Consider the following 22,790-nt stretch of genomic DNA (forward strand, 5'->3'; position numbering starts at 1 on the left):
TTCACTTGAACTTTAATCATATATGCAAAAAAATGATTGAAGTCCACCCAATTTTTGCACGCATCACTCATATGTAAATTAGGTCATTTCGTTTGAAGTTTGATTTCTTCAACTCTAACTTCAAACACCATTTATTCAAAATAGATACATGTCGAAAAATGATTAAAGGATGGGCATAAATTAAAGAGCAACTTTCACATATAGCAAACACAAAATTCATATTTGTATGTTATAGCAAAGTTTGCATAATTGTGCTCCATAGCAAACATATATATGTATAATTCGCTATACATATACAAAAAAAACAGTTGTATAATCTGTTTTGATATACATATACAAAAAGATTTTTTGTATAAAGTGAGAGAGGCGAGTGAGCGAGCGAGATCTGGGAGAGGGGAGAGAGGGGAACGAAAATATATGTATATATACAATTTTCTCTCGCTTTATACAAACACAAACACACTTTATACACTTGCGTTTGTATAAAAAACGAGAGAGGCGAGGGAGAGAACGAGAGTGGCGAACGAGATTCACCAGGAGAGAGGTGAAATAGCAACAGTTTGCTATGAAGTACAATTAAATCAAACTATATTTATAGCATTTAATTTGAATTAATAGTTTGCTATTATATACAATTTTCCCTAAATTAAATGACGATATCAAAACAGACTATACCATAAAATTCCTAATAAGCCCATTAGTGGGTCCTCTAAAACAGGTCCAAAACTTCGGTTCGACACCGATCCAAACGAATATACCGAACCAAAACTTGCCGAAAATGACAATCACAGTCCTTCAAAAATATCTAATTTTCCAAATAACGACAAAACATTTTGATACTTTTCAAAACTATCCCTAACTTTTCCAATGCCATCGCACTTTGTCCACTGGGCAAAGCTGTTTGGTTTCTCAGAAAACTAGCAACTTTCCCACTTCGGAATTTTCTTTTCCTTACCTTCCTTTGACCTTAAAAAAGTATTAATTTGATTTTTGTGGGAAGGAAGAAGGATCAAGAATGGCGATTTCGACTTCTGCTATGAGTTTTGGAACCTCAGTTTCTTCATATTCTTGTTTGAGAGCTAGCAGTTTTGAGAAATCATCAGTTTTATGCAATTCCCAGAACCCATTTCGGTTTAATTCTCTTTTTTCAATTCGGAAATCTGATGGGTCTTCACGGTGTTCGGTTTCGAGGTAAATTATTGCATACAGGTTTTGTTTTTATGGTAAATCAGCTCAAAAATATGATCTTTTTTCAAATATTTGCTGTTTTTTGGGTTGTAGTTTAGTATATTTTTGTTGGAGTTTGAACTTCTGTGTGAACCAGCAATTTGACAATTGTGGCTAAGAGAATTGATTAAGTATTTCTTTGGTTAGTTAGTTTGTGTCAATTGCATATGGTTAACATTCAATGATTAAAAAAGGCAGCCCGGTGCACTAAGCTTCCACGGTGCGTGTGTGGGGAGGGCTTGTCTATTGTAAGCACAACTTGAACTCGTGACCTCTAGGCTACCTGGCAGCAACTTTACCAGTTACGTCAAGGCTCCATTTTTAACACTGATGGATATTTCTTAAAAAAATTTGCTATGCATTTATGAGTTAAAAAGGACATGTAGTTAGTATTGGAATCTTGCAAATGATTAGCATTGAAATGAAGTTCTTGTGCATTTGTTGCTTAAGAAGATAGTTTATATAGTATTAGAATGTAATGAGCTCAAATAGAGCCGAATGAATATAGAGGATCTTCTAGTCGACTTGAACTAGTTTGGAATCGAGGCAAGTTAATTGTTTGATTGCTTTTTTGTAGTAATTTGCAGGTTGATTGACATTTCCTTGAACTTCACATATATGAATGATGGATTTGGTTAAAAAATTTTCCTTCTTTCCGTTGTACAATTGTATGCAGAAAATCATGTAGGGTTCGAGCAACGTTGTTACAAGAGAATGAAGAAGAAGTGGTTGTGGAGAAATCTTTTGCACCTAAGAGTTTTCCTGGTAATGTGGGAGGGGGAAGTAATGGGGAGCCACCAGATGATTCATCCTCTAATGGTCTAGAAAAATGGGTTATAAAGCTTGAGCAGTCTGTAAATATCTTACTCACGGTAGGTATTGCATTTTCTGAATCTAAATAGTGTCTTTTATATTTCTTTTCAACTCGAAACTGGCGTCTTTGTCAGATTTGCGTGTGAATTAATATCAATCCACTATGGCTCAACCTTAAAATTAGTTAGTCTTGGCTATATGAATTCCTGCAGCATGGTGCAAGTTATTTCTCTACCATTCGTTACAATAGGGCCTATCCCTTTCTCCCTTCCCCTAAAAGAAGAAGATACAACTAGAAATGATCATGGTTGATGTTAAAGTTACTGTTTGGATTACTTTAGTTGCAACTTGAACAATGCATCGGAATTCGGTAATAGAGTGTGCAACTTCATCTTCTTTTGACATGTTTTGTATTGTAAATTTATGGAATTGCTCTGTGCCGAGTGAATAAGTTATTTTCTGAAATTGATTTTATAGTATCATGTGATACGTTGATGAAAAGGTGTTTGACAGTATTTTCTATTAGGAACATCTTTATTGCACAAGGTTTATTGCTGAGTAGCTTGTCAACATTTCCATTTGGTTTGGAATTTGTCTGATCTCAAAATTATGCTGATAATTTCAGGATTCAGTGATAAAGATTCTTGACACTTTGTATCACGACCGAAACTATGCAAGGTTTTTTGTTCTGGAAACAATTGCAAGAGTTCCTTATTTTGGTAAGTACTATTCTTTCAAGCTGCTGATTGTTTTGTAGCACCTAGATCACTTTTCAAACATCTTCCTGTAAGATTGGAAAGGGATTTTTGTTTTGTTTTTTTGCTCACATGTAATTACTACAGCACTTCCGTAGTGCTACCTTTATAATACAATCAGCAACAATAAATAGCTAGTGTGATCCCATAAGTGGGGTTCGGGGAGGTTGGGTGTATGTAGACCTTATCCCTACCTTGGAGAGGTAGACCAGTTGTTTCTGAAAAGACCCTCGGCTCAAGAAAAGCGTTTTCAAAACAGGTTCGAAGGATACAAGAGCAAAGAGCTCTGATGAAAATACAGAAGAAAGAGAAAAATATTGACAACAAAGTAGTAAAGATAACCATAGTAAAGAGAATAATAATAGTACATAAAATTGAGGAACACGATATAATACAATCACCACTCTCATAAAGAGATCACTTCTCAACATCTCTCCGTATTTAGGTATACATTTATTCTACTTGTTTCTTTACCTCTGAACATACACTCTAACTTGGCATCGTGCAAGAGATATGATTGTACCTTTCTAAAGCAGATTACTGAAATGCTTCTTTTCCCCGTTGAAGGCCATAAATATCTTTGAGTTATTAAAGAGACCTAATAGCCCTTTCTTGATTTATTGTACTTGTGAAAGATATTATTGTAAATCCAACCTCTAATAAAGACATGTGTGGTCATGTGTTCATAACAGCATTTATATCGGTTCTTCACATGTATGAAAGCTTTGGCTGGTGGAGAAGAGCAGATTATATGAAGGTGCATTTTGCTGAAAGCTGGAATGAGATGCACCATTTGCTCATTATGGAAGTAATGCTCTTTCTTCTAACTTCTTGATTTCCTTTCAGTGCATCCAAGTTTTATTTTCCTCTCAGCCTTTTAATTAAACTGATGAGCATCCGTGTTTCCGGTTTAGTGAGTGAGTTGTATATGTTCCATCTTAACTAGCCGTAGTTTATTCAGAATGAGTTAAAATATGGAGAGCTTGATGTTTCGTTTTCTCTATGTGCAAGTTTGAACTTTTTGCTGGAGGAGTGTATTATAGCTCATTTACTTATTTTCTTGAAAGAATAAACTTTTTTCCGGGATGGGCTTCTACAAATTTGCGCATCAATGTAATGAACATATATGTCAGGCATCACAAAGCCTTAATTTCTAGAATTTTAATTGCGATATAATACCAATATTTCTTTGTCTTGGTATTAATGGTAATTGTGGTTCAACTGCAGGAATTAGGGGGAAATGCTTGGTGGTTTGATCGATTTCTTGCACAACATATAGCTATATTCTATTATTTCATGACAGTCTTGATGTATGCTTTGAGCCCGAGAATGGCATGTAAGTTGGAGTATTAAGATCTGATTTAATCATTTTTCTGCAACGTACGTGTGTTCTTTCAACGAGTCTCTGTGGGTTTCATAGCTTTCACGTTTATGGATTCAGTGTTTCCCGTGGGTTTTGTACGAGTTTCATCTTTTCATTGTTGTTGTTTTTAGGGGAAGCATTAGCATTTTTTAGGTCTTACTTTCTTTACATATTTGGGGGAGGAAGGCACTTTTGATATTTTTACCGTTCTTTGCCTGGCTTTAAGTTCTTTGATTTGTTTACCTGAAAATAAAATTGGTGATTGGTCACGATTTTATGTTTGATAAGGTCCTTAAGGAGTGACTGGTGAGTTTTTTTATGTATGGCCATTACCAAGGTTAATATCAATACATTGATTGGTGTTCCTTCAATTCTTGCAGATCATTTCTCTGAATGTGTGGAGAGCCATGCATACGAGACTTACGATAAATTCATCAAGGATCAAGGAGGTAATTTTTTTTAAGAAGTTGAATAGTTTGAACAGCAAAGTTGCATTGATGGAATTAGAAGTGCTAGTTTCCTTTAATTTGTTTGGCCGTTTCTCGAGGATATGCTATACTATTCTTCAATTTGTTTGTTTCAAAACGAATGTCTTTTTCCTTTTTGGCAACTCTTTAATTCCAACTTTCAACAAGGCATGTTTAAGACCACGAGATTGAAGGGCATTTTGGTACAATCAAATTGAAGGGGGTGGGGGGGAGTATATATTCTTAACTAATATATGTAGTCCTAATGCTTCTGCAGAGGAATTGAAGAATTTGCCCGCTCCAAAGATTGCAGTGGACTACTACACGGGAGGTGACTTGTATTTGTTTGGTGAGTGTTACAGTCTTACTTAATATTCTCGTGACCCGATATCCATCTGGTTCAGTAATCTAAACCGTTTTGTGATTGCATCAGATGAGTTTCAAACTTCACGAGAACCTAATACTCGAAGACCAAAAATAGGTAAAACGCACCTCAATGATATACCTTTAGTAAACTGTTTTTAGACAAGTGAGAGTATAATCCTGATTGAAGTCTACGTTTCCTGTTTAGATAATCTATACGATGTATTCATGAACATTAGAGATGACGAAGCAGAGCATTGTAAGACAATGAAAGCCTGTCAAACTCATGGGAGCCTTCGTTCTCCCCACACAAATCCATGTGATGAGTCTGAAGATGATCCAGGGTGTCCCGTTCCTCAGGTTGATTGTATAGGTATCGTGGACTGTATAAAGAAGTCTGTCACCGATACTCAAGTCAGCAAAAGGTAGGGAAAGGAAAAACGCGAACAAACTATACTTGTATATACTAGTATAGACAAAAATACAAGGATATAGATACATGTTGTATCTTTTTGTCTTAGGTAGGGAGACCTTTTGGAAAGTTTCAAGGCAAAATACATAGTTTACCTCATGTAAGCCTATTAAAAGGAGAAGCTCTCCTTACTATGATTGTTTTTATATTTAGAATGTGTACCCGAAACCTATGATTAAAGGTGGAGGGATCTTGACAACTTTTGGATCTATCGACTCCATGAGCTGGTTACACACACACAAGTATGTTGCCTTTTAGCCCGTGACAAGCTCAGCTATATAGTTGTGTGTACACCATAATGGGAAATGAGATTATGCTCCATGTTTCTTGTTCGCGGAGATGAATTGATATATTTAATGAATACGTTAGATGAGTTTGAAACCAGAGTTTTTGGCTTGACAAGGATGGTGTTTATATCGGACAAATTACAACTTCAGGAAAAATAGGCATTAATACTAAATTAAATTTAACATTTGAACCAATAATAAAAATAAAATTCGATTATGTGATATATACTGTACATGACGGTGGTGTCAGGTTAGCTTGCTCGTACCTTAAGCAATCTACATGCACACGATGAAGCTACGCTTTGGAACTATCTTATTGTATTATAATATTATTGTAATTATTATTGTAGCAAAAATATCTCATAAAGTTCTCTGAACTCCAGATTTTTAGGTCATGTGAAAGTGTGCATGCACTACAGTCTGCACCATTGATGAGCAAATTGTACTTTATGGTAGATTTTGAAGACACATCTCCAAGTCATCATCAAAAAAGTAAAGGCAATAAAAAGTTGTTTGTCTTTTTCCCCTCTTATATTTCCAATCTTTTATCGGGCATTCAGTATTCGCATTAAAACAGACAAAGTGCATATATTCAATTTACGACCATTATTTAAATGATCATATATATAATATGCATAATTCTCGTGCTTCATAGCAACTCCAGATATATGGTGTTTGAAATGTGTATTCAAATAGGATATTTCAAATACGTAATATGTAAAGTCTATTAAAAACACTTTTTATTGAAAAAATTATATTCAACACTTAAATTCGAGACGATGGGTTGCCCTAACAACTTTTGGCGCGCGATTGACTATATAAAGTTCATGCATGATGCAACGAAAAAGTAGAATTAGGTTTGTTGGCCATGTTACACGACTCATAATGTTTTCTTTGTTTTTATTGGTCCACGTTTATCATATATACTAAATTCCAACAAGTGGAAAAATTGAAGCAGCCAATAAATAATACAGTAATAATTAATATCGTGGCTCAGTCAGTAGCCAATTGTTTTAGAAAAGATTGTGTGTAGCTCTCCAAATTGTCTCTATAGAAGAATATGTCAAAACTATATATTATAAGACCAACAATATCACGTGAAAATGTTGAGGTCCTAAAGTTTTTATGTAATATTATAAATAAGACCATAAATGATAATTACATATATTCCACAAGAAGTGTAAGTATACATATATTCCACAAGAAGTGTAAGTATAGCGCGATTGAATATCTCTATTATTAATTGATAGATTGAGAGTCCTTGAAAAGTGAATACGAATACTATTAATTCTCCCGAGAATAAAGTAGAAAAAAATCGGCAAAATGAATGGAGACGTTAGAAGAAGACAAGCAAGGGTGAAGCTATAGAAGAGCTAATTAAATCCGTCAAAATCACATCGTACATATATATATATATATATATATATAAGGATTAAAATTAAATTTTCTACTTGTAATATATATATATATATATATATAATAGTAAATGTTAAATCTTCGTTAATAAAAATTGTGTCTTTGTCATTAGAAAGAGATAGACGTATAATCATATAGAAATTGTCAAAAGACGTATAATTTCTTGGAGTTCATACATAAATCTAAAGAAAAATAACACATTAAAGAAGATTCTTTATAATTATACAATTGTGATATCGATTTATTTGATCTTCGTCCTAATCACTATATATATAGAGACAAAAAAAAATCAAAAAGTCATTTTTCATATACCTCAAATTCAAGAATTAAAATAATTCAAAATTTCGTTTATGTTCATGTTGGAGAATTCTGATATGAAAGAATTCGACGGATTAGCTAATGAGCAGTTCTAATTAAAGTAAAATAAACATTATATTAACTAGCAGATATCGTGGATTAGTCAAGCCACTTGTTTTAGAAAATTGTGTTGCTCTCTTTCTGCCCTAATTTTAACTCTAATCTATTTAGAGTAAAAAAAAATGTTTATTCTATTTATAGTGGGATTAGTTTAACCCTTTTAATTAGTCGATGGAAGTACGCCACGTCACTACTTTTTTATGATAAGGTTGAACTTCAACATACAAATTTTATCAAACTTCTCTAACACTATAAATATATTTTTTCACTTGAAAATATCGATTCGTCCAAATTTATCGATCCATAATCATCTAGAAATCAGCAAATGCAAGACATATATTTTTTTCATGATACACACATCGATAACTTTTTATTCATGATACACACATCGATAACTTAACTATAGTTAAGTGTTGTTAATTTTTTTTGGATGGCTCATTGGAATTTGACTCATCGATAAGAATTTTTGACAATTTTTTTAAAAAAATTTTAATTTCCATTTCTTTCTCATTTCTAGGTGAAGTACTTTCATTTATTGCACTTACGTATAGTCCCATTTTTTCTATCATAATAATTGATGTGAGAGTGAGGTTAATTAGCTAGAAATACATTAAATTGTAATGTCAAATTCATAATCAATTTGTGGCCAAAATTTAGTATCATAAATCTCCATGCATTTAATAGCGTAATTAGGAAGGGCAAGTGTGCACGATGCATAGCTGGCCAAACACACATAAATCCACGATCGAAGATTTTAATATGTCTTGTCTTGTCCCGCATAGTATAATTTCCTCTTTTCAAACCCGTAGCACCTATATCAGTCATAAATCTCATCATTATTTTAACCTTTTTTTAATTGTTTACTTTGTGTAATTGTTTCTTTGGATATATATGGGGTTTAACAAATAAAACATACTTAACTAAAAATAAGTATAATTTTAGCACACTTTATTAAGTGAACCACTTAATAACGTTACATTATATTATATGATTAATTTATCCTAGTTTACTCGTAGAAAAAAAATGTAAAGATGCATTGAAAATCCTTAAGAAATTAATTGATTTAGATAATTTATTAGACAACAAAAAATTTAGATGCTAGAATGTTTGTAAATTGTAACTATTACTATTATTTAATTTGATATATTCTACCTATCTTTAGTTTAATGGTACAAAATCAACAAGGCTGGTAGTAAACTTGTAACTACTTCTCCATCCTTAACCAGATGTCTCGGTTTAGAATCCCCTAGATACGAATTTTATTAGGAAGCATTTTATCCATCAAGAGACTTTTACGAAACTTATGATAAACAAATTGAGAGATGATGACATATAAAATAATAAACTATTACTTCAATTTTTTTCAAATTAGATAAATAAAAAAATGAATATATATTTTGAATACTGAACAAGAAAAAAACAAACCTTTCAACTAAAAAGAAAAGTAGGACGAAGAAATTTTAAATATAATAAAGTATAAAGTAGTAAATTCTCTCTTCATTTTTCAAATTAGATAAATAAATAAATAATATCTATTTTTAATATCGTGAATAAGTAAAACTGAGTGGAAAGATTAATAAGTTAAAAAACTTAAAACGTAAAACTTAAGAAAACAAGTTTTCGGCTTGATTTTAATTGGTTGTTGAAAACTATATAAATCCATTTGAATACGAAAAAAAAGAAAATAATTATTATGAGGCGGTCACACTAACAAGTCTCTCCAGTTTTGAAAAACACCCGTTCCCCGCCAACGTGGTTCTTTTATACCCTCACAAAAATACAACAAACAACAAAAAAAGAAATCACACATACAGTAATCATCTCTCCCATTCCAATTTCCTTTTCATCTTCTATACTATAAATATATATCATAACAACAATTATGTAATCGACGCATTGTAACAGATCGATAGACTTGAACCTTGTTCGTACTTGACCTCCTGATCAGTTCGATCGGGCGGAGTGTGATGGGAGGAGGAGGAGAGCGTAATTCAATGGGAGTATTAGTGCCGACGGTGAACGCCGGTGAAACTTCAGCTCCGGCCGGAGCGGAGACGGAGGCGGCGGTGGTTGGGACGGAGGTGGTGGTGGTGACGGAGAGAGTTGCGGAGGAGGAAGAGGAAGAGGAAGAGGAGGTGGATAAGGATATACTGTGTCCGATATGTATGCAAATTATAAAGGATGCGTTTCTAACGGCGTGTGGACATAGTTTTTGTTATATGTGCATTGTTACTCATTTGCAGAATAAAAGTGATTGTCCTTGTTGTTCTCATTACTTGACGACGAATCATCTTTATCCTAATTTCCTTCTTAATAAGGTGAAATTTTGCAGCTTTTTTCATGATTTGAATGTTCGATTTTTGAATTTTAGTTAGATCGGTGAAGATTATACTGCAATGAGCTTAAATATCCTTAACGATAGCTAGAGCAGTTTTTTTCATGAATTTGGATTTCACTTATATATAAGTGTAATAATCGTGTTTGTTTGAAATGTATATGAATGAAGATACAAAATGTGTTGTATTGCGTTGATCGGTGAGCTGTGTAGTTTGTTTAAGGGCAGTATTAGTAATAATAATACTAGTGTTTTTCAAATTGGGGAAAATTTTAAAGCAGATGAGATGAATTGGAATTCTGGTGCTTTTTTTGAGATGAAATTTTTGGCTTAAGTTGAATTATCAGTAATGTTCTTTTTTTAGCAACATGCCTTGGAAGAATCTGGTTTCGTCCTTTTGTGTTTATGTTACTGAGAAATGCTCAGGATTTGATGAATTTTAGGATTTTTATGAGTGATTGGGGAAGTACATATTGAACTAGCAAAGTTCAGTCTTTTTGAGTTGAAAAATATACATATTTGAATATAGGTCCTTATTAGTAAGTCTACCAGGAATTATTATGCTGGCTTCTGTATATGTAGGTTAGAGTGTATGCAATCCTTACTCCTGCCTCATAGATATAGAGAGATCCTCGTAGAGATAGAGATGCTGTTTTCGATAGACCCTCAGCTTAAATAGAGGCTTCTGTATATTACGACAGGACTTCAATATTTAAGGTTGCAGGAATTCTTGGGTCAGCTGAGATATAGGAGTTAATGATGTCTCAAACCTATTTTATGTATTGCGTCAATGACAAATATTGGTTGGAATAGTGCTGCATTCTGTAGCGGGGAGAAAGTTACTGTTGAAGGAATCTCACTCTCTAGGGATTTTTTTTGAATTTAATTGTGTGGTATTTTAGAAATCTGCTGTAGAATGTACGTAAAGATTTACATGGATTGGAAATTGGTGGATATAAATGTAGCTCGCATTAATCTGGTTTGATCTGCATTCTGCTGTGTAAAGGACTGAGTTTTGTAGTTAAAACTTTATCGATAAACCAAGTTGTGTTAAAGTTTAGTAGTTTCATTTCCTTTGTTTCTATTTTTCTTCCCTTTTCTTCTGTTATTTTGTTTTATGGTCTTCATTTTTTCACCAGTTTATTGGATATCGATGACATTCTCGAAGGTTATTTTCCACTCAAATCAAGTTGTGTTGAAGTTTTTTCCATTGTGTAGTTATTGATGAAGAAATCTGCTCGCCAAATGGCCAAAAGTGCTACACCTGTGGAACAACTTCGCCAAGCAATACAGCAGGTCAGATATGCATGAAAAGTTAAACAAGCTTTCTTCGTATCGTTGTAGATAAACTAGTTAATGTTCTTTGTCCGGATGATGATGCAACTCAGTTTTGCTGAGATACCAGTGATATGATGCTACATATTGTAGGCTGATGTTAGTCTCTTTCATTGTCCAGCCACTTTTAGATTTTACCGTACTAAATGCTTTGACTCGTTGAGGGAAAGATATCATAAAGTCGTGACTTGTGAGAAATTAAAAAACAGAAATAGAATATCTGAGCATGCTATGGCTGGTTCTTTCTGTAGGAGACTTGTAAGTGCCCATTCAACTTAGTTTTAGTGGAGAGCGTCCCTAACTTTGCATTTCAGCAGCTCTTTTTAGTTCTCTAATCTCTGATTAGTCTAGGATGATTTTGCCTTTTAACACACTCTGTCATACTGTCGGGATCATCTCCATATATCTGTTCAGGATTCTCATTCTGATTCTTAGGCAGGGATGCGAGGTGTCCGTTAAAGAGCTGGATAGTCTATTATCACTTCTTATGGACAAGAAAAGAAAAATGGAACAAGAAGAAGCTGAAACAAATCTTCAGATTCTGCTCGAGTTTCTCCAGTGTTTAAAGAAGCAAAAAGTTGACGAGCTTAATGAGGTTTTTCCTTGAACTTCTACCGACTTTACACATTGCCACTTTTAGTTTGAGTTCATCTGTTGTCATTTGGGAACTTATTGTACTCTATTCTACTTAATTCACATCCCTCCGGCAGGTAGAATTTGCTTTTCTTGTACAATATCTTTGCATTCTAACTAGAGAAAGCGTGTTCAATTAAATATTATAACGAGGAAAGGAACATGATCTCGTTGGTAGATACCTGGACCTTGCCTTCTCCCTTGCTAAGCAAGGGAGTTTGCATATTTCGCTATCATTTAAAAAGATTAAACTCATAGCTAATCTTCCTTGAGGATGTTCTTTTTTCATTTATTATCCAGTTAAGGGAATGTGTTTTTGTAATTTTGTGCATTTACAAGTTGTGTTTGTGTTAAATTTCTAAGAACTTTAGGCTCCTTAGATACTGGCAATTTTATAAACCTGTGGTATACAATAGAAAACCTAAATCTCTTGTCTCTCTACTGATTAAGAGTCAAGCAGATTATTGATTGTATTTTGCACTTTTCCTAGATTCAAAATGATCTCCAATACATTAAAGAAGACATAAATGCTGTGGAGAAGCGTAGAATAGAGTTATATAGGACAAGAGGTAGATATTCTGCGAAAATGAGAACGCTAGTAGATGATTCATCTGCAATGACAGTCAGGCCTCCATTGAGAGATAAGGGAAGTGGTGCAATTGTTTCTAGTCCTGTCAATTTACAAGAACAAGGTCGTGCTGGCACTTCACAGACCAGGAATACTGATACAAGAGCTCCTCAGAATCCTCAAATTGTGCAACGGAAGGATGACAACCAAGGTGGATCAGATTCACAGGATCCTAATCAACCTGGAAAGTCATTAGCAAGGAAACGACGCGTTCATGCACAGGTTAATTCTGTAACTTACTGTTGTGCTTGTTGATGGTCGTGCTGATGTTCATATGCCCTCTTTTAACATGTTCAATTGTCAACAGTTCAATGAGCTTCAAGATTGTTACCTACAAAAGAGGCGCTATTGGGCAAGACAGTCGCAGAAACAGGGAGAAAGGGTAGCAAATATCATGAATAGAGTAGGTTATTCTGCGGGACTTGAGGATTTTCAATCTGTTCTGTCTACCTTTACACGATACAGGTACATCAGTTCATCTAATAATAGTAGTGTTGGCTGCAAATGATCCTAAATATTTGTGCTTACCGTTCTTTTTTCAACTGTGCTTGTTGAAATAGTAGTCTGCGGGTTGTTGCTGAACTCAGGCATTCTGACATTTTCCACTCAGCCAATATTGTTTCAAGGTAAGAAGTTCATTGTAAAATCCAAAACCTTTTTTTCTTCAGTTGTCCTTTTTTCGAAACTAGCACTAGAGATAATCGGTTATTGAGAAACAGGCTACTCTTATTAGTAGTTTTTTTCTGGATACGTTATAGTCAAACCTTTTTTGTGTGTGTTTTTGCAAGCAACTAAATTTCCTCTTCTTGACAGTATTGAATTTGACCGAGATGATGAATTGTTTGCTACTGCTGGGGTATCACGAAGAATTAAGGTCTTCGAGTTTTCATCAGTAAGTTCATGCTTCATGTGAGCTGCTTAATTTTTGCTTATCTTCCCACACAAAAAAATTCTGCTTGTAGTTTAATGATTGTTTTATTAATTGAACTTTGTTTCTAGCCCCTTTTGTCTTCTCAGATAGGATTTTCACATGCTAGATGTTTTCGGAGAAATTTAACTGTTTGATAATTGAACTTTGTTTTTTTTTAAAAGATACAATTTGCTAATTGTTGTATGTTCTCTTTATCAGGTGGTAAACGAACCAGCTGATGCGCAATGTCCAATTGTTGAAATGTCTACCCGATCTAAACTAAGTTGTTTGAGTTGGAACAACTACACTAAAAACCACTTAGCAAGCAGTGACTATGAGGGCATAGTAACGGTTTGGGATGTTACAACTCGTCAGGTAGTATCATCTTTTATCTAGATCATGAAAACACCTTCATATGAATCTGCAGTTTATATCTGATGGGATAAGATGAACACTTTCTTTTTCAGAGTGTGATGGAGTACGAGGAGCATGAAAAACGAGCATGGAGTGTTGACTTTTGTCGTACTGAACCTTCTATGCTTGTATCTGGTAGTGATGATTGCAAGGTAAATAGAAATTCGGAATATGTGTTTTCTCAAGTTTACGTGTTTCCTAATTTGGTTTCTGGAAAGAAAATCATAGTGTTTCTGAAAGTAAAACAAATTTGACAAATGAGGTAAGGTGAAATTGGGATTTATCTAATATCTTTCTGCTCGGAGATCTGAAGTCAGTGTACTAAATCGAAAGAACAGAACTTGGTTTGACGAGGCTCTATACTTGAAATGCGCTAATTAATTTCTCAACAGGTTAAAGTTTGGTGCACGAATCAGGAAGCTAGTGTTCTTACCATTGACATGAAAGCTAACATTTGCTCGGTGAAGTATAATCCTGGATCCAGTGCTCACATAGCTGTAAGTTTCCATTGAAGGTTTATTTGTATTTCATGTTAAAGGTTAAATTTTCAAACTAAGGCGTGAACCTATATATATATAAATTGCAGGTGGGTTCTGCAGATCATCACGTTCACTATTACGACTTGAGAAATATTAGCCAGCCACTGTACATTTTCAGTGGACACCGTAAAGCTGTTTCATATGTAAAATTTCTATCAAACTATGAGCTAGCTTCTGCATCAACCGATAGTACACTACGTTTGTGGGATGTCAATGAGAACGTTCCAGTAAGTAATCATGCTCCCATCATTTTCACAATCAGAAAGATAATATCTAATTCCTGAGAGCCAGTCAATATGTGAAAACCAATTCATACTGAACCAGCATTTTCCTTGTTCTGTTTTTACTCTCAGCTGCGTACGTTTAAAGGACATACAAACGAGAAGAACTTTGTTGGTCTTACAGTAAACAGTGAATACCTTGCATGTGGAAGTGAGACAAATGAAGTCTTTGTCTATCACAAGGTATATTTCTGAAACTAGTTGAGAACAAACGATTTAACATCGTTTTCCAATGCTTAATCTGTTACTGAACTATATGTGCAGGCAATTTCTAAACCAGCAGCTTGGCACAGATTTGTTTCTGATGATCAGAATGATCCAGACGGGGACATGGGATCATTTTTCATCAGTGCTGTTTGTTGGAAACGGGACAGCCCAACGATTGTTACAGCAAACAGTCAAGGGACAATAAAAGCACTTGTTCTTGCTGCTTGATCATAACATTTGATTGATCAAACAATCAATCAAACACAAATGATCGATAACGTTTGACTGATGAAGAGGCTTTATTGCAAAGGAAAAGAGGTATGAGTTCTCCATTGTACAGGAATGCTAACATTGGTTTTCGATTTTGGTGGTTCCTTATAACAAAGTCTGTTTGATGGGAACGCAGATGTAGCTTTTGACGTGTGATTACATAGTAGTAGAACAACTACGCCTCAGTCCCAAACTGATTATATAGTAGTAGAAGTCACATAATTCTTATAGTTTGTGAATCCTCTCTTTAATGGGGTTGTGTTTTATAGTTTATAGTATATAGAGATCAGGATAGTAGAGTGAAAGTTGTAGTGAAAACATGAATTTTACTTCTGTAAAAAAACTGTTTTGCCAGCTTTACCATGTAAAGCATTATTTTCACACTTTCTATTCTTTTCAATTGTCAAAGGTCTTTTTATTAGTCTCCATTTTCCACTCCTCCCCTCACATAGTACTAAACTGATAGAGACTATTTGAAGTTTTGGAAGTAAATTTCATTTAGACATTTGAATTACGGCATACTTCAATTGAGAACGTAGTCACGTGATGAAGTGTTTTACGCATTTTGGAATCAAATTTTTAAGAAGCTTCGGTGTGTATTTTCAAGCTCCCATTACATGTATAAGTTAAATCACATAAAATTTGTTACTTTCGTTAGTTATACATATCAACCTCAATTAAAATATAGGAGGTTTTACGACTTGTTGAGGCTAATAATGTGTATGATTAAAGGAGGTGTATTTAATGAGATTTTGAGAACTTGCACTTTAACTTTTTCAAAATTTGAGTCGGGAGTGTCTAATAGAAACACTTTATCATGTGTTCATGTGCTTAGTCAGGACAAGCTATAATTCAAGTGTCTAAATAAAATTTACTGACAAGTTTAAGAGACTATCGATATATTTGCCTTGTTTATGTATGATACTTTTACCTACAAGTATCGTAAATTGGTGAGTTTCACACCGGTGTCAACCTATTATAACCCTCTTACTTTATTCAAATTTAAAACCGACAATGCCCGAATTATTATTCTATATTATATGATAATATTAGTGTCTGAATCTTCAAAGCATGAGGCGTCAATCGCGCCACCAATTGATTGGCCTTATCTTTCATGCAGAAAGGATAACATTATGTACTAATCATTATCTGATAGGAAGAAAAAACTAAAAGAGTTTAATCAAAATTGCATTTTTATTATAAATCGGTGAATTTTGAAATTTTATTATAAGCTGGTGAATTTTGAAATTCCAAAGCAAAGTTTATTAATAAAGGTACAATTTGACTTGACAGCTCATATAAATAGAGTTGGAAATTGATCTATCATGATTGATGAGTCATATGACGTTTACACATGCTAAAAATATTTTAAGACACTTTTTTCTTTGCTCTCTTGACAATTTTAATAAGTAGTCTTTCTCTTGTTATTTTCGCTCGATAATCGACCAATCCAAGAAAAAGTTTATAGACAAAAAATAAATGTATAAGTCAATCAAGAGGTACAATTTAATTTGACAGCTCGAATATATAATTGAAATATGACCTAATACCTACCATGGCTAATGAGTCATACATGATTCAACTTATTACCCAAAAAATATGCTATGATTAATATTTCAAGAACACCCATCAATGAATGCCAACAACTTCCAAATTGGTCACAAATCACCATACGTAATAAATATGGTTAAGTGCACTATTTTACAAGTCTTTTTCGAAACTTTTGTTTCTTTTTGCTCATGTTAAAAGTAGTAGTGCCCACTATTTTTTTTTTTTGTTCATTTAATCTCTAACCACAAATACAGTAAACTTTAACCGTCCAAAAAGGACTTGGCAAATATGGACACCTTATCGAATACCTCATTCCCACTTGCCTTCAATTACCTTATCACCTTCCAACCAAAACTTAAATGTTACTCCGTTATTTTTCACAAGTTTTATATCTTTAACTATTCACTATTTTATTTATCTATTATCATCTTTTACGAGTTTCAGTTTTAGCTATCACTATTTTGTATTTAAATTTTAAGCACACTTCGATGCTGAATTAGCTTATGTATATTGTCGATTTGAGACAAATATTTGGCTAACTAGGTGTGCAAACCAGTGATAGTTGAGGAGTAGAACTTGCGAAAAAATTGAAGTTTATGTAAATAGAACAATAGATAGTTAAAGTATAAAACTCGTAAATGTATGAAAGTTAAATATTTATTTATCATGAACTCTTTAAAACATTACTACAATTGAAAAACAATTTTTGTTATTACTCAAATATTATGTTTTTCTAAAAAATTAACCTTTTAAACTCTCTAAAACAAACATTTTTTTCTTAGAACAAAATCATTGGCTGCAAAAATATGTAACCAGAGACAACAGACAAGATATACGACTTCTAGAAATTTAAAAAAAAATTAATATTATCCTCCGTTATACTATCGAGTTATTATATCTTTAAGCGCTATTCAATACGCAGAATAAAGTAAATATTTCAAAATTATGTTTAGTATTAAACTTATATCGTCAATCAAATATAATATCAAACTTAATCCTAAATTTCTCATTTTATTTCATCTTTTATATAGGATATATTAACTCAGAGCCTATATGCGTGATAATTTAACCTTTGTACCAAACGATCCTTCAATGTCATACTATCGATCTATACAAATTATTCGATTTACACCGCGATATAAACCTTCACCCCGTAAACAGGCAGCGCAATTTAGCAGCCGGCCTTTAACCTTTATAAAAGGCCGAAGATCCGAAAAGATTCCATAGAATCAAAATTCAGTTTTATAAATATACATTTTTCAATTCCTAATTAAATACGTATCTCCTTTTTAACTTGGCGCCAACAGCAGCAATGCGATTGGAGAACGGCGATCGATCCACGTGTCATCCGATCGTTAATTCCAGCTCCGACGACGAAGACGACGGCGGTTTGCTGCTGGAGAGTTATTCACCGGTATTAGATGGTGAAGGACTTCTTGTTCCGCCTCTCAATTTCGCTATGGTTGATTACGGTGTTTTCCGGTCTGGTTTTCCTGATACTGCTAACTTTGCCTTTTTACAAACCCTAGGTTTTCGTTCTATCATGTGAGTTAGTTCGTGAATTCGATCGATCGGTTTCGTTACTTGAAGTTACGTTTTTATTGATTTTTTTGTTTGTTTGCATATTTTGTGTGTAGATATTTGTGTCCAGAGCGATATCCTGAAGCTAATGTGGAGTTTCTAAATGCTAATGGAATTCGGCTTTTTCAGTTCGCCATTGAAGGATCTAAGGTTGAGGTTATTTTCCGTAATGTATATCTCAAAATCAGTATGATATAGAATGTTATGATCATGTGATGGAATTGTCAAAAAAAAGAAGCATTTTGTTGCTGAGTGATACTGATCCGATTTTTCTGTGAGGAAGCTGTTGTAAACCATTACTTTTTGTATATTAAATAATTTCCGGATTATAACTCATCAGCCGACATAAGGAAATGGAACGAATAAAAGAGTTACTTTTTTTCTTTTCTTTTTTGGATAAGTCAAATAATTTCCAGAATATCACACCTAGTTGGTATTACAAAAATGGATAACGTAGTGTATAGTTAACTTAATCCTCAGTCCTTTGCCAAAATGTCTCAATTGATCTTTACAAGTTGTAAAGCATTACCAGAAAGGCTTGTTTGAAGTTTGGACTAAATGAATTGGGGAAGTTTGGGAAAGGACCAAGGATTAGCCAACTATACACTACGTTATCCATTTTTGTAATACCAACTAGGTGTGATATTCTGGAAATTATTTGACTTATCCAAAAAAGAAAAGAAAAAAAGTAACTCTTTTATTCGTTCCATTTCCTTATGTCGGCTGATGGTGAAAAAGACATTGTTTTTGCTCTCTAATTAGTTAATTGACTTGTTTTCTAGCTATCAAAGAATGTAAAAATGGGAGTTAGTTGACTGGTTATTTAGAAAGAGTCTATTTATTGGCATTGAATACTTACTCTATATGTTTGTTAACTTGTTCTCATCCTTATTTATTCCATGTCTGAAGTTATTCTGATTTGTATAACAGGAGGTTTAATCATTAGTTTCTTACTAAACAGGCATTAGGATGCATCTTTCTTCAAGGACCAAAGTCAAAAGGTTTTGTGGTATTAGTTTGTAGGAGATGAGGTTATAAAATTTTGTGGTCTAGGATATTTTGAGTCATTTAGCAGCAGTATGTTGGAATAGTCACAGACCCTTGATTTCTCCTTTAGTTGTTGTGGAAGTGAACTATGTATCTGGCCATCGTGGCTTTGACTTACAGAACTAGTATACGTCATGTCAGAGTATTAAACTTGTACTTTTGGTTGCATGGCCCAAAATATGTTCTTGTTTCAAAACCGTCTGCAAGTTTTCATGTGTTTATATTCATCAACTAGTAGTTGAGATGGTTTTGTGATATGTTTGGGTTTCAGATAGCTGCAGACCTATAATAGGTTAAAAGATTTTCACCATGGGGATTGTCACCTGCAGCCTCATGCTGTAATTTTTTCTATGATTCTCTCAAGGGTCTAGTTCTTAAAGTTCCTCTCCCTCTTAAATTGCACTCTGCTTTTACAACAAAATGCAAGTATAGCTACAGTTCCTACTATTGCTTCCTTCTTAGCCACCACTCAACATTACTTGTCACAGTTCTACTTCATAAGGGCCTGCTGCAACTGGTGCTACTTGATCATTCTTAGCATTTATTTTGTCTTCCTTCTATTTGTTTTAGCTTTTAGTTTTCCTCTGTTCTTGATGCATGAACCAAATGGTTTCGGTGGTGGTGCAATACAGGTAATGCTGCAACGAAAATAATTCATAACTTAAGAAAGGAGGTAGGGAGTTTCTTGTGGTTTTCCAAAGCCTGAAGAAAGATTGTCCAGTTTCCACATTCTAAGTGAGAACAGATACATTCTAGTAGTTGAACCTGTTGGAGCTTTGCACTTTCTTGGAGAAAATCCTCCAATTGGTGTGTAGGAGAGAGAAATTTATCCACTAGCAATATGTAATTGCATTCTTTTCGGATTCACCAGAAGCAGGTCATATTAGCTGTCCGACTCTACATCCCAAGTCCCAACTAATTGGATTGCTAAACTAGGAAGATCACTAGATGATTGACTATGAAGAGAGAATCTGATGAATCTGCTGGTTTATCAAGTTTATTGCTGTTTGTCATATCTGTCATGCCATTTGATATGTAGCCCCCAATCAAGTCCATATGACTTCTTCTTTTCTTACCTTCCTGATGTTGAGCAGCCTTAGAGGAAGTCAAATAGTTGCCTATCAAACTAGGAAACCATTGTATTTGTCATACCCTCTTCTATGTTTTTGTTTTTTAATCATCATATGCTAGCTATGATTTCTCTCTGCTGTCCGAATGCTGGACAAAGCTACTCCAAATTTTTTGGTCCATCTCTGTCTCCTCCACTGAGGCTTGATTGGTGAATAAAAAAACGTCCATGTGTATTCTTGTCCTATAACCACTTTACCACATTGTATCTGGATATCCGAAGGTGTTGGTCAAGTGAAAAGACATATTTCTATTATGGAGATGGTTTGAAATTTAAACAAAGTACTAATATGGTTGCAATCTATACTGGAAGGTACACATACTACAAACATTAGTAGCAACATATATGAACGCTATGTCTGGTTTGCAGACATTTTAGAAATTTCATATGATTGTGCAAACCGTGTATGTGAATATTCTTATTGTTGTTTCTTTTCAATCTATCTACGGGTTAATAGGAAGCATTTCTTTCTAGTTGTTGATATGAAGCAAAAAAGTTTCATGTACTCGACTATTTCTCAATGCAGGAGCCACCATTGGTCAACATCCCAGAGGAAACAATAAAGGAAGCTTTGAGGGTTGTCCTTGGTAAGTATGAAGGGTTGCATTTTATCATATCTTGCTTTAGGTTTCTGTCCACTAGTTTTGCTAAATACATTCTGTATTACAATTTCTCTCGATTCTTTTTATAGATGAAAAGAACCGCCCTCTGTTAATTCACTGCAAAAGAGGAAAGGTAGTCCTTCATTTGTCTTTGTTTAAAAATCTGGCTTTCTTCTTACATGAATCTTCACTCAACATTTCTGACCACCGTTTACGTCTTGCGTGGTAAATTATGCAGCACCGAACTGGTAGCCTTGTGGGGTGCCTCAGAAAATTACAGAAATGGTGCCTCACCTCAATTTTTGATGAGTACCAAAGGTATGCTGCTGAGAAAACTAGAGTATCAGATCTGAGGTTCATGGAGTTGTTTGACATTTCCGGCTTCAAGCAACCACCAACATTCTGTTCACATTCCCCGAACTAAATGGATAAGATGTACAGGACGAGCGGCAATTTTGGCTTTCCATTTTTAACAGGATCAAAAAATTTGAGTCCACCCCCAAAAGTATTGGATTCCTTATATGAACTCTGGTTATGGTTTTCGTTAGTATCCGATTCTTCTTTTCATTTGGACATAGTCACTCTCTCTCTTTGTAGAAAGTAGATGCCATGGCCTATGATAAAGGGTCTCTCATCCTTAACTCTTTTTGTGTTCATTGGAGATGATCTGGGAATTGTAAAAGTTGTGCATTATTTTTGCTTATTAGAAGGGAAAAGGGAGGGTTATGTTTTCTTCAGTTTGAACTCAGTGCACCTTCATATTTTTCTCTTCATACCTTTGGTATACGGTTTTGAACTGTTGGAGGAGGTGATATATTTTAAGTAGTTAAATTGTATTACAAAGAATTTGAGAACATGTGCAAATGTTTTTTCAAAATTTGAACCGCAAGTGTCTCTTTATTTATTCAGATTTGCAACAAGAAGTCAACAATCATTAAGTTAAAACTTTAATTCCAGTTCAAGTTACAAAATTGTGGAGTAAACAATCATACTACTACAACAACGAACTTAGTGGGAAAAGGGGTGTCTGAGGAGGATAGAGTATATGCAGAGACTTTATCTCTACTTCATAAAGACAGAGAAGGAGGAAAGATTTCTCACTTATGATCGAAAATCATTTACGTCGTATAAAGCACCTTGGTTGGTTGTTGCTGTTAAAATCCCAACCTTTCTACTCGAAGAGTTGTGAGTTTGTTAAAAAAAAGACAAATCACTTTGATAGCAACTAAGATAGATTTGTCTTTACATTTTCAGTTATCAAAACTTTTTCCTCACCACATGTAAACGTATGTTATCCTAGTGTTTTAGAATTATCAACTCTTTTATCTTGTGCTTTTTAATTTCTTTGGTATTCAATTTCCTACTCAATATTTAATATACGTGGTTTGAAGCCTTAATTAATTTAAATTTGTACCGTATAAGACTCACTTCCTTTATTAGGATATTTTCTATTTTTAAAGTTCGAATGTGAAATCTCTGATTAAGAATAAATGAATATTAATTTTTCTATGATAACCTTGAATAATTTATCGTATGCTTGTTAATATACAACATGCTATTTCCCTTTCCTTTTTCTCAAAGTTTTCTCTAGTGTGACCTTTTGATAGATTAAAGTGGATTTACATGTTGTCTTGTACATCAATTTGACTCTTTGAGAACTCTCAAAAGAAAAAACTACTAATCAGCATTCATTAATGCTTCATTAATCTTCACTAATTATATTTTTTTTCTACTAAAAATATGACAAG

The 22,790-nt window shown here is 33.9% G+C and overlaps 3 protein-coding genes across 6 annotated transcripts; all 3 read left to right on the forward strand.

Moving 5' to 3' along the window:
• Positions 1 to 841: 841 nt before the first annotated feature.
• Positions 842 to 5,690, forward strand: LOC102605095 (ubiquinol oxidase 4, chloroplastic/chromoplastic). The gene is made up of 9 exons (XM_006352320.2): positions 842 to 1,191; positions 1,904 to 2,099; positions 2,666 to 2,759; positions 3,488 to 3,603; positions 4,023 to 4,131; positions 4,539 to 4,607; positions 4,903 to 4,974; positions 5,059 to 5,106; positions 5,197 to 5,690. Exons 1-9 carry the CDS (start codon positions 1,016 to 1,018, stop codon positions 5,415 to 5,417), a joined length of 1,101 nt encoding a protein of 366 aa, XP_006352382.1. The 5' UTR covers positions 842 to 1,015; the 3' UTR covers positions 5,418 to 5,690.
• Positions 5,691 to 9,285: 3,595 nt separating this feature from the next.
• Positions 9,286 to 15,560, forward strand: LOC102605430 (E3 ubiquitin-protein ligase COP1-like). Of its 3 annotated transcripts, none has more exons than XM_006352321.2 (13): positions 9,286 to 9,898; positions 11,134 to 11,211; positions 11,690 to 11,845; positions 12,374 to 12,733; positions 12,819 to 12,976; positions 13,072 to 13,137; positions 13,325 to 13,403; positions 13,641 to 13,796; positions 13,889 to 13,987; positions 14,228 to 14,332; positions 14,422 to 14,601; positions 14,728 to 14,838; positions 14,920 to 15,560. In XM_006352321.2, exons 1-13 carry the CDS (start codon positions 9,548 to 9,550, stop codon positions 15,088 to 15,090), a joined length of 2,070 nt encoding a protein of 689 aa, XP_006352383.2. In that variant the 5' UTR covers positions 9,286 to 9,547; the 3' UTR covers positions 15,091 to 15,560. The 3 variants fall into 3 exon arrangements, with proteins under 3 accessions (XP_006352383.2, XP_015166404.1, XP_015166405.1); XM_015310918.1 differs by having other exon boundaries at positions 13,075 to 13,137; XM_015310919.1 differs by lacking the exon at positions 9,286 to 9,898 and having other exon boundaries at positions 11,132 to 11,211; positions 11,686 to 11,845.
• Positions 15,561 to 17,784: 2,224 nt separating this feature from the next.
• Positions 17,785 to 21,881, forward strand: LOC102605767 (probable tyrosine-protein phosphatase At1g05000). Of its 2 annotated transcripts, none has more exons than XM_006352322.2 (5): positions 17,785 to 18,228; positions 18,321 to 18,420; positions 20,967 to 21,027; positions 21,132 to 21,175; positions 21,281 to 21,881. In XM_006352322.2, the coding sequence occupies exons 1-5, from the start codon at positions 17,996 to 17,998 to the stop codon at positions 21,464 to 21,466; spliced, it is 624 nt and encodes a 207-aa protein (XP_006352384.1). In that variant the 5' UTR covers positions 17,785 to 17,995; the 3' UTR covers positions 21,467 to 21,881. The 2 variants fall into 2 exon arrangements, with proteins under 2 accessions (XP_006352384.1, XP_006352385.1); XM_006352323.2 differs by having other exon boundaries at positions 17,789 to 18,228; positions 18,321 to 18,414.
• Positions 21,882 to 22,790: the final 909 nt, after the last annotated feature.

Source organism: Solanum tuberosum, unplaced genomic scaffold (assembly GCF_000226075.1).
Source record: "Solanum tuberosum cultivar DM 1-3 516 R44 unplaced genomic scaffold, SolTub_3.0 scf00148, whole genome shotgun sequence".
In the NCBI taxonomy this organism is placed as follows: Eukaryota; Viridiplantae; Streptophyta; class Magnoliopsida; order Solanales; family Solanaceae; genus Solanum; species Solanum tuberosum.

What these genes read in the sequence shown, in the direction of transcription:
- LOC102605095 (XM_006352320.2), top strand. Translation starts at nt 1,016, where the DNA reads ATGGCGATTTCGACTTCTGCTATGAGTTTTGGAACCTCAGTTTCTTCA. An exon ending in TCACGGTGTTCGGTTTCGAG is followed by an intron (nt 1,192 to 1,903) that starts GTAAATTATTGC and finishes AATTGTATGCAG; the next exon opens with AAAATCATGTAGGGTTCGAG. An exon ending in CTGTAAATATCTTACTCACG is followed by an intron (nt 2,100 to 2,665) that starts GTAGGTATTGCA and finishes TGATAATTTCAG; the next exon opens with GATTCAGTGATAAAGATTCT.
- LOC102605430 (XM_006352321.2), top strand. Translation starts at nt 9,548, where the DNA reads ATGGGAGGAGGAGGAGAGCGTAATTCAATGGGAGTATTAGTGCCGACG. An exon ending in GGGATGTTACAACTCGTCAG is followed by an intron (nt 13,797 to 13,888) that starts GTAGTATCATCT and finishes TTTCTTTTTCAG; the next exon opens with AGTGTGATGGAGTACGAGGA. An exon ending in GATCCAGTGCTCACATAGCT is followed by an intron (nt 14,333 to 14,421) that starts GTAAGTTTCCAT and finishes TATAAATTGCAG; the next exon opens with GTGGGTTCTGCAGATCATCA.
- LOC102605767 (XM_006352322.2), top strand. Translation starts at nt 17,996, where the DNA reads ATGCGATTGGAGAACGGCGATCGATCCACGTGTCATCCGATCGTTAAT. An exon ending in TTGAAGGATCTAAGGTTGAG is followed by an intron (nt 18,421 to 20,966) that starts GTTATTTTCCGT and finishes TTCTCAATGCAG; the next exon opens with GAGCCACCATTGGTCAACAT. An exon ending in TTCACTGCAAAAGAGGAAAG is followed by an intron (nt 21,176 to 21,280) that starts GTAGTCCTTCAT and finishes TAAATTATGCAG; the next exon opens with CACCGAACTGGTAGCCTTGT.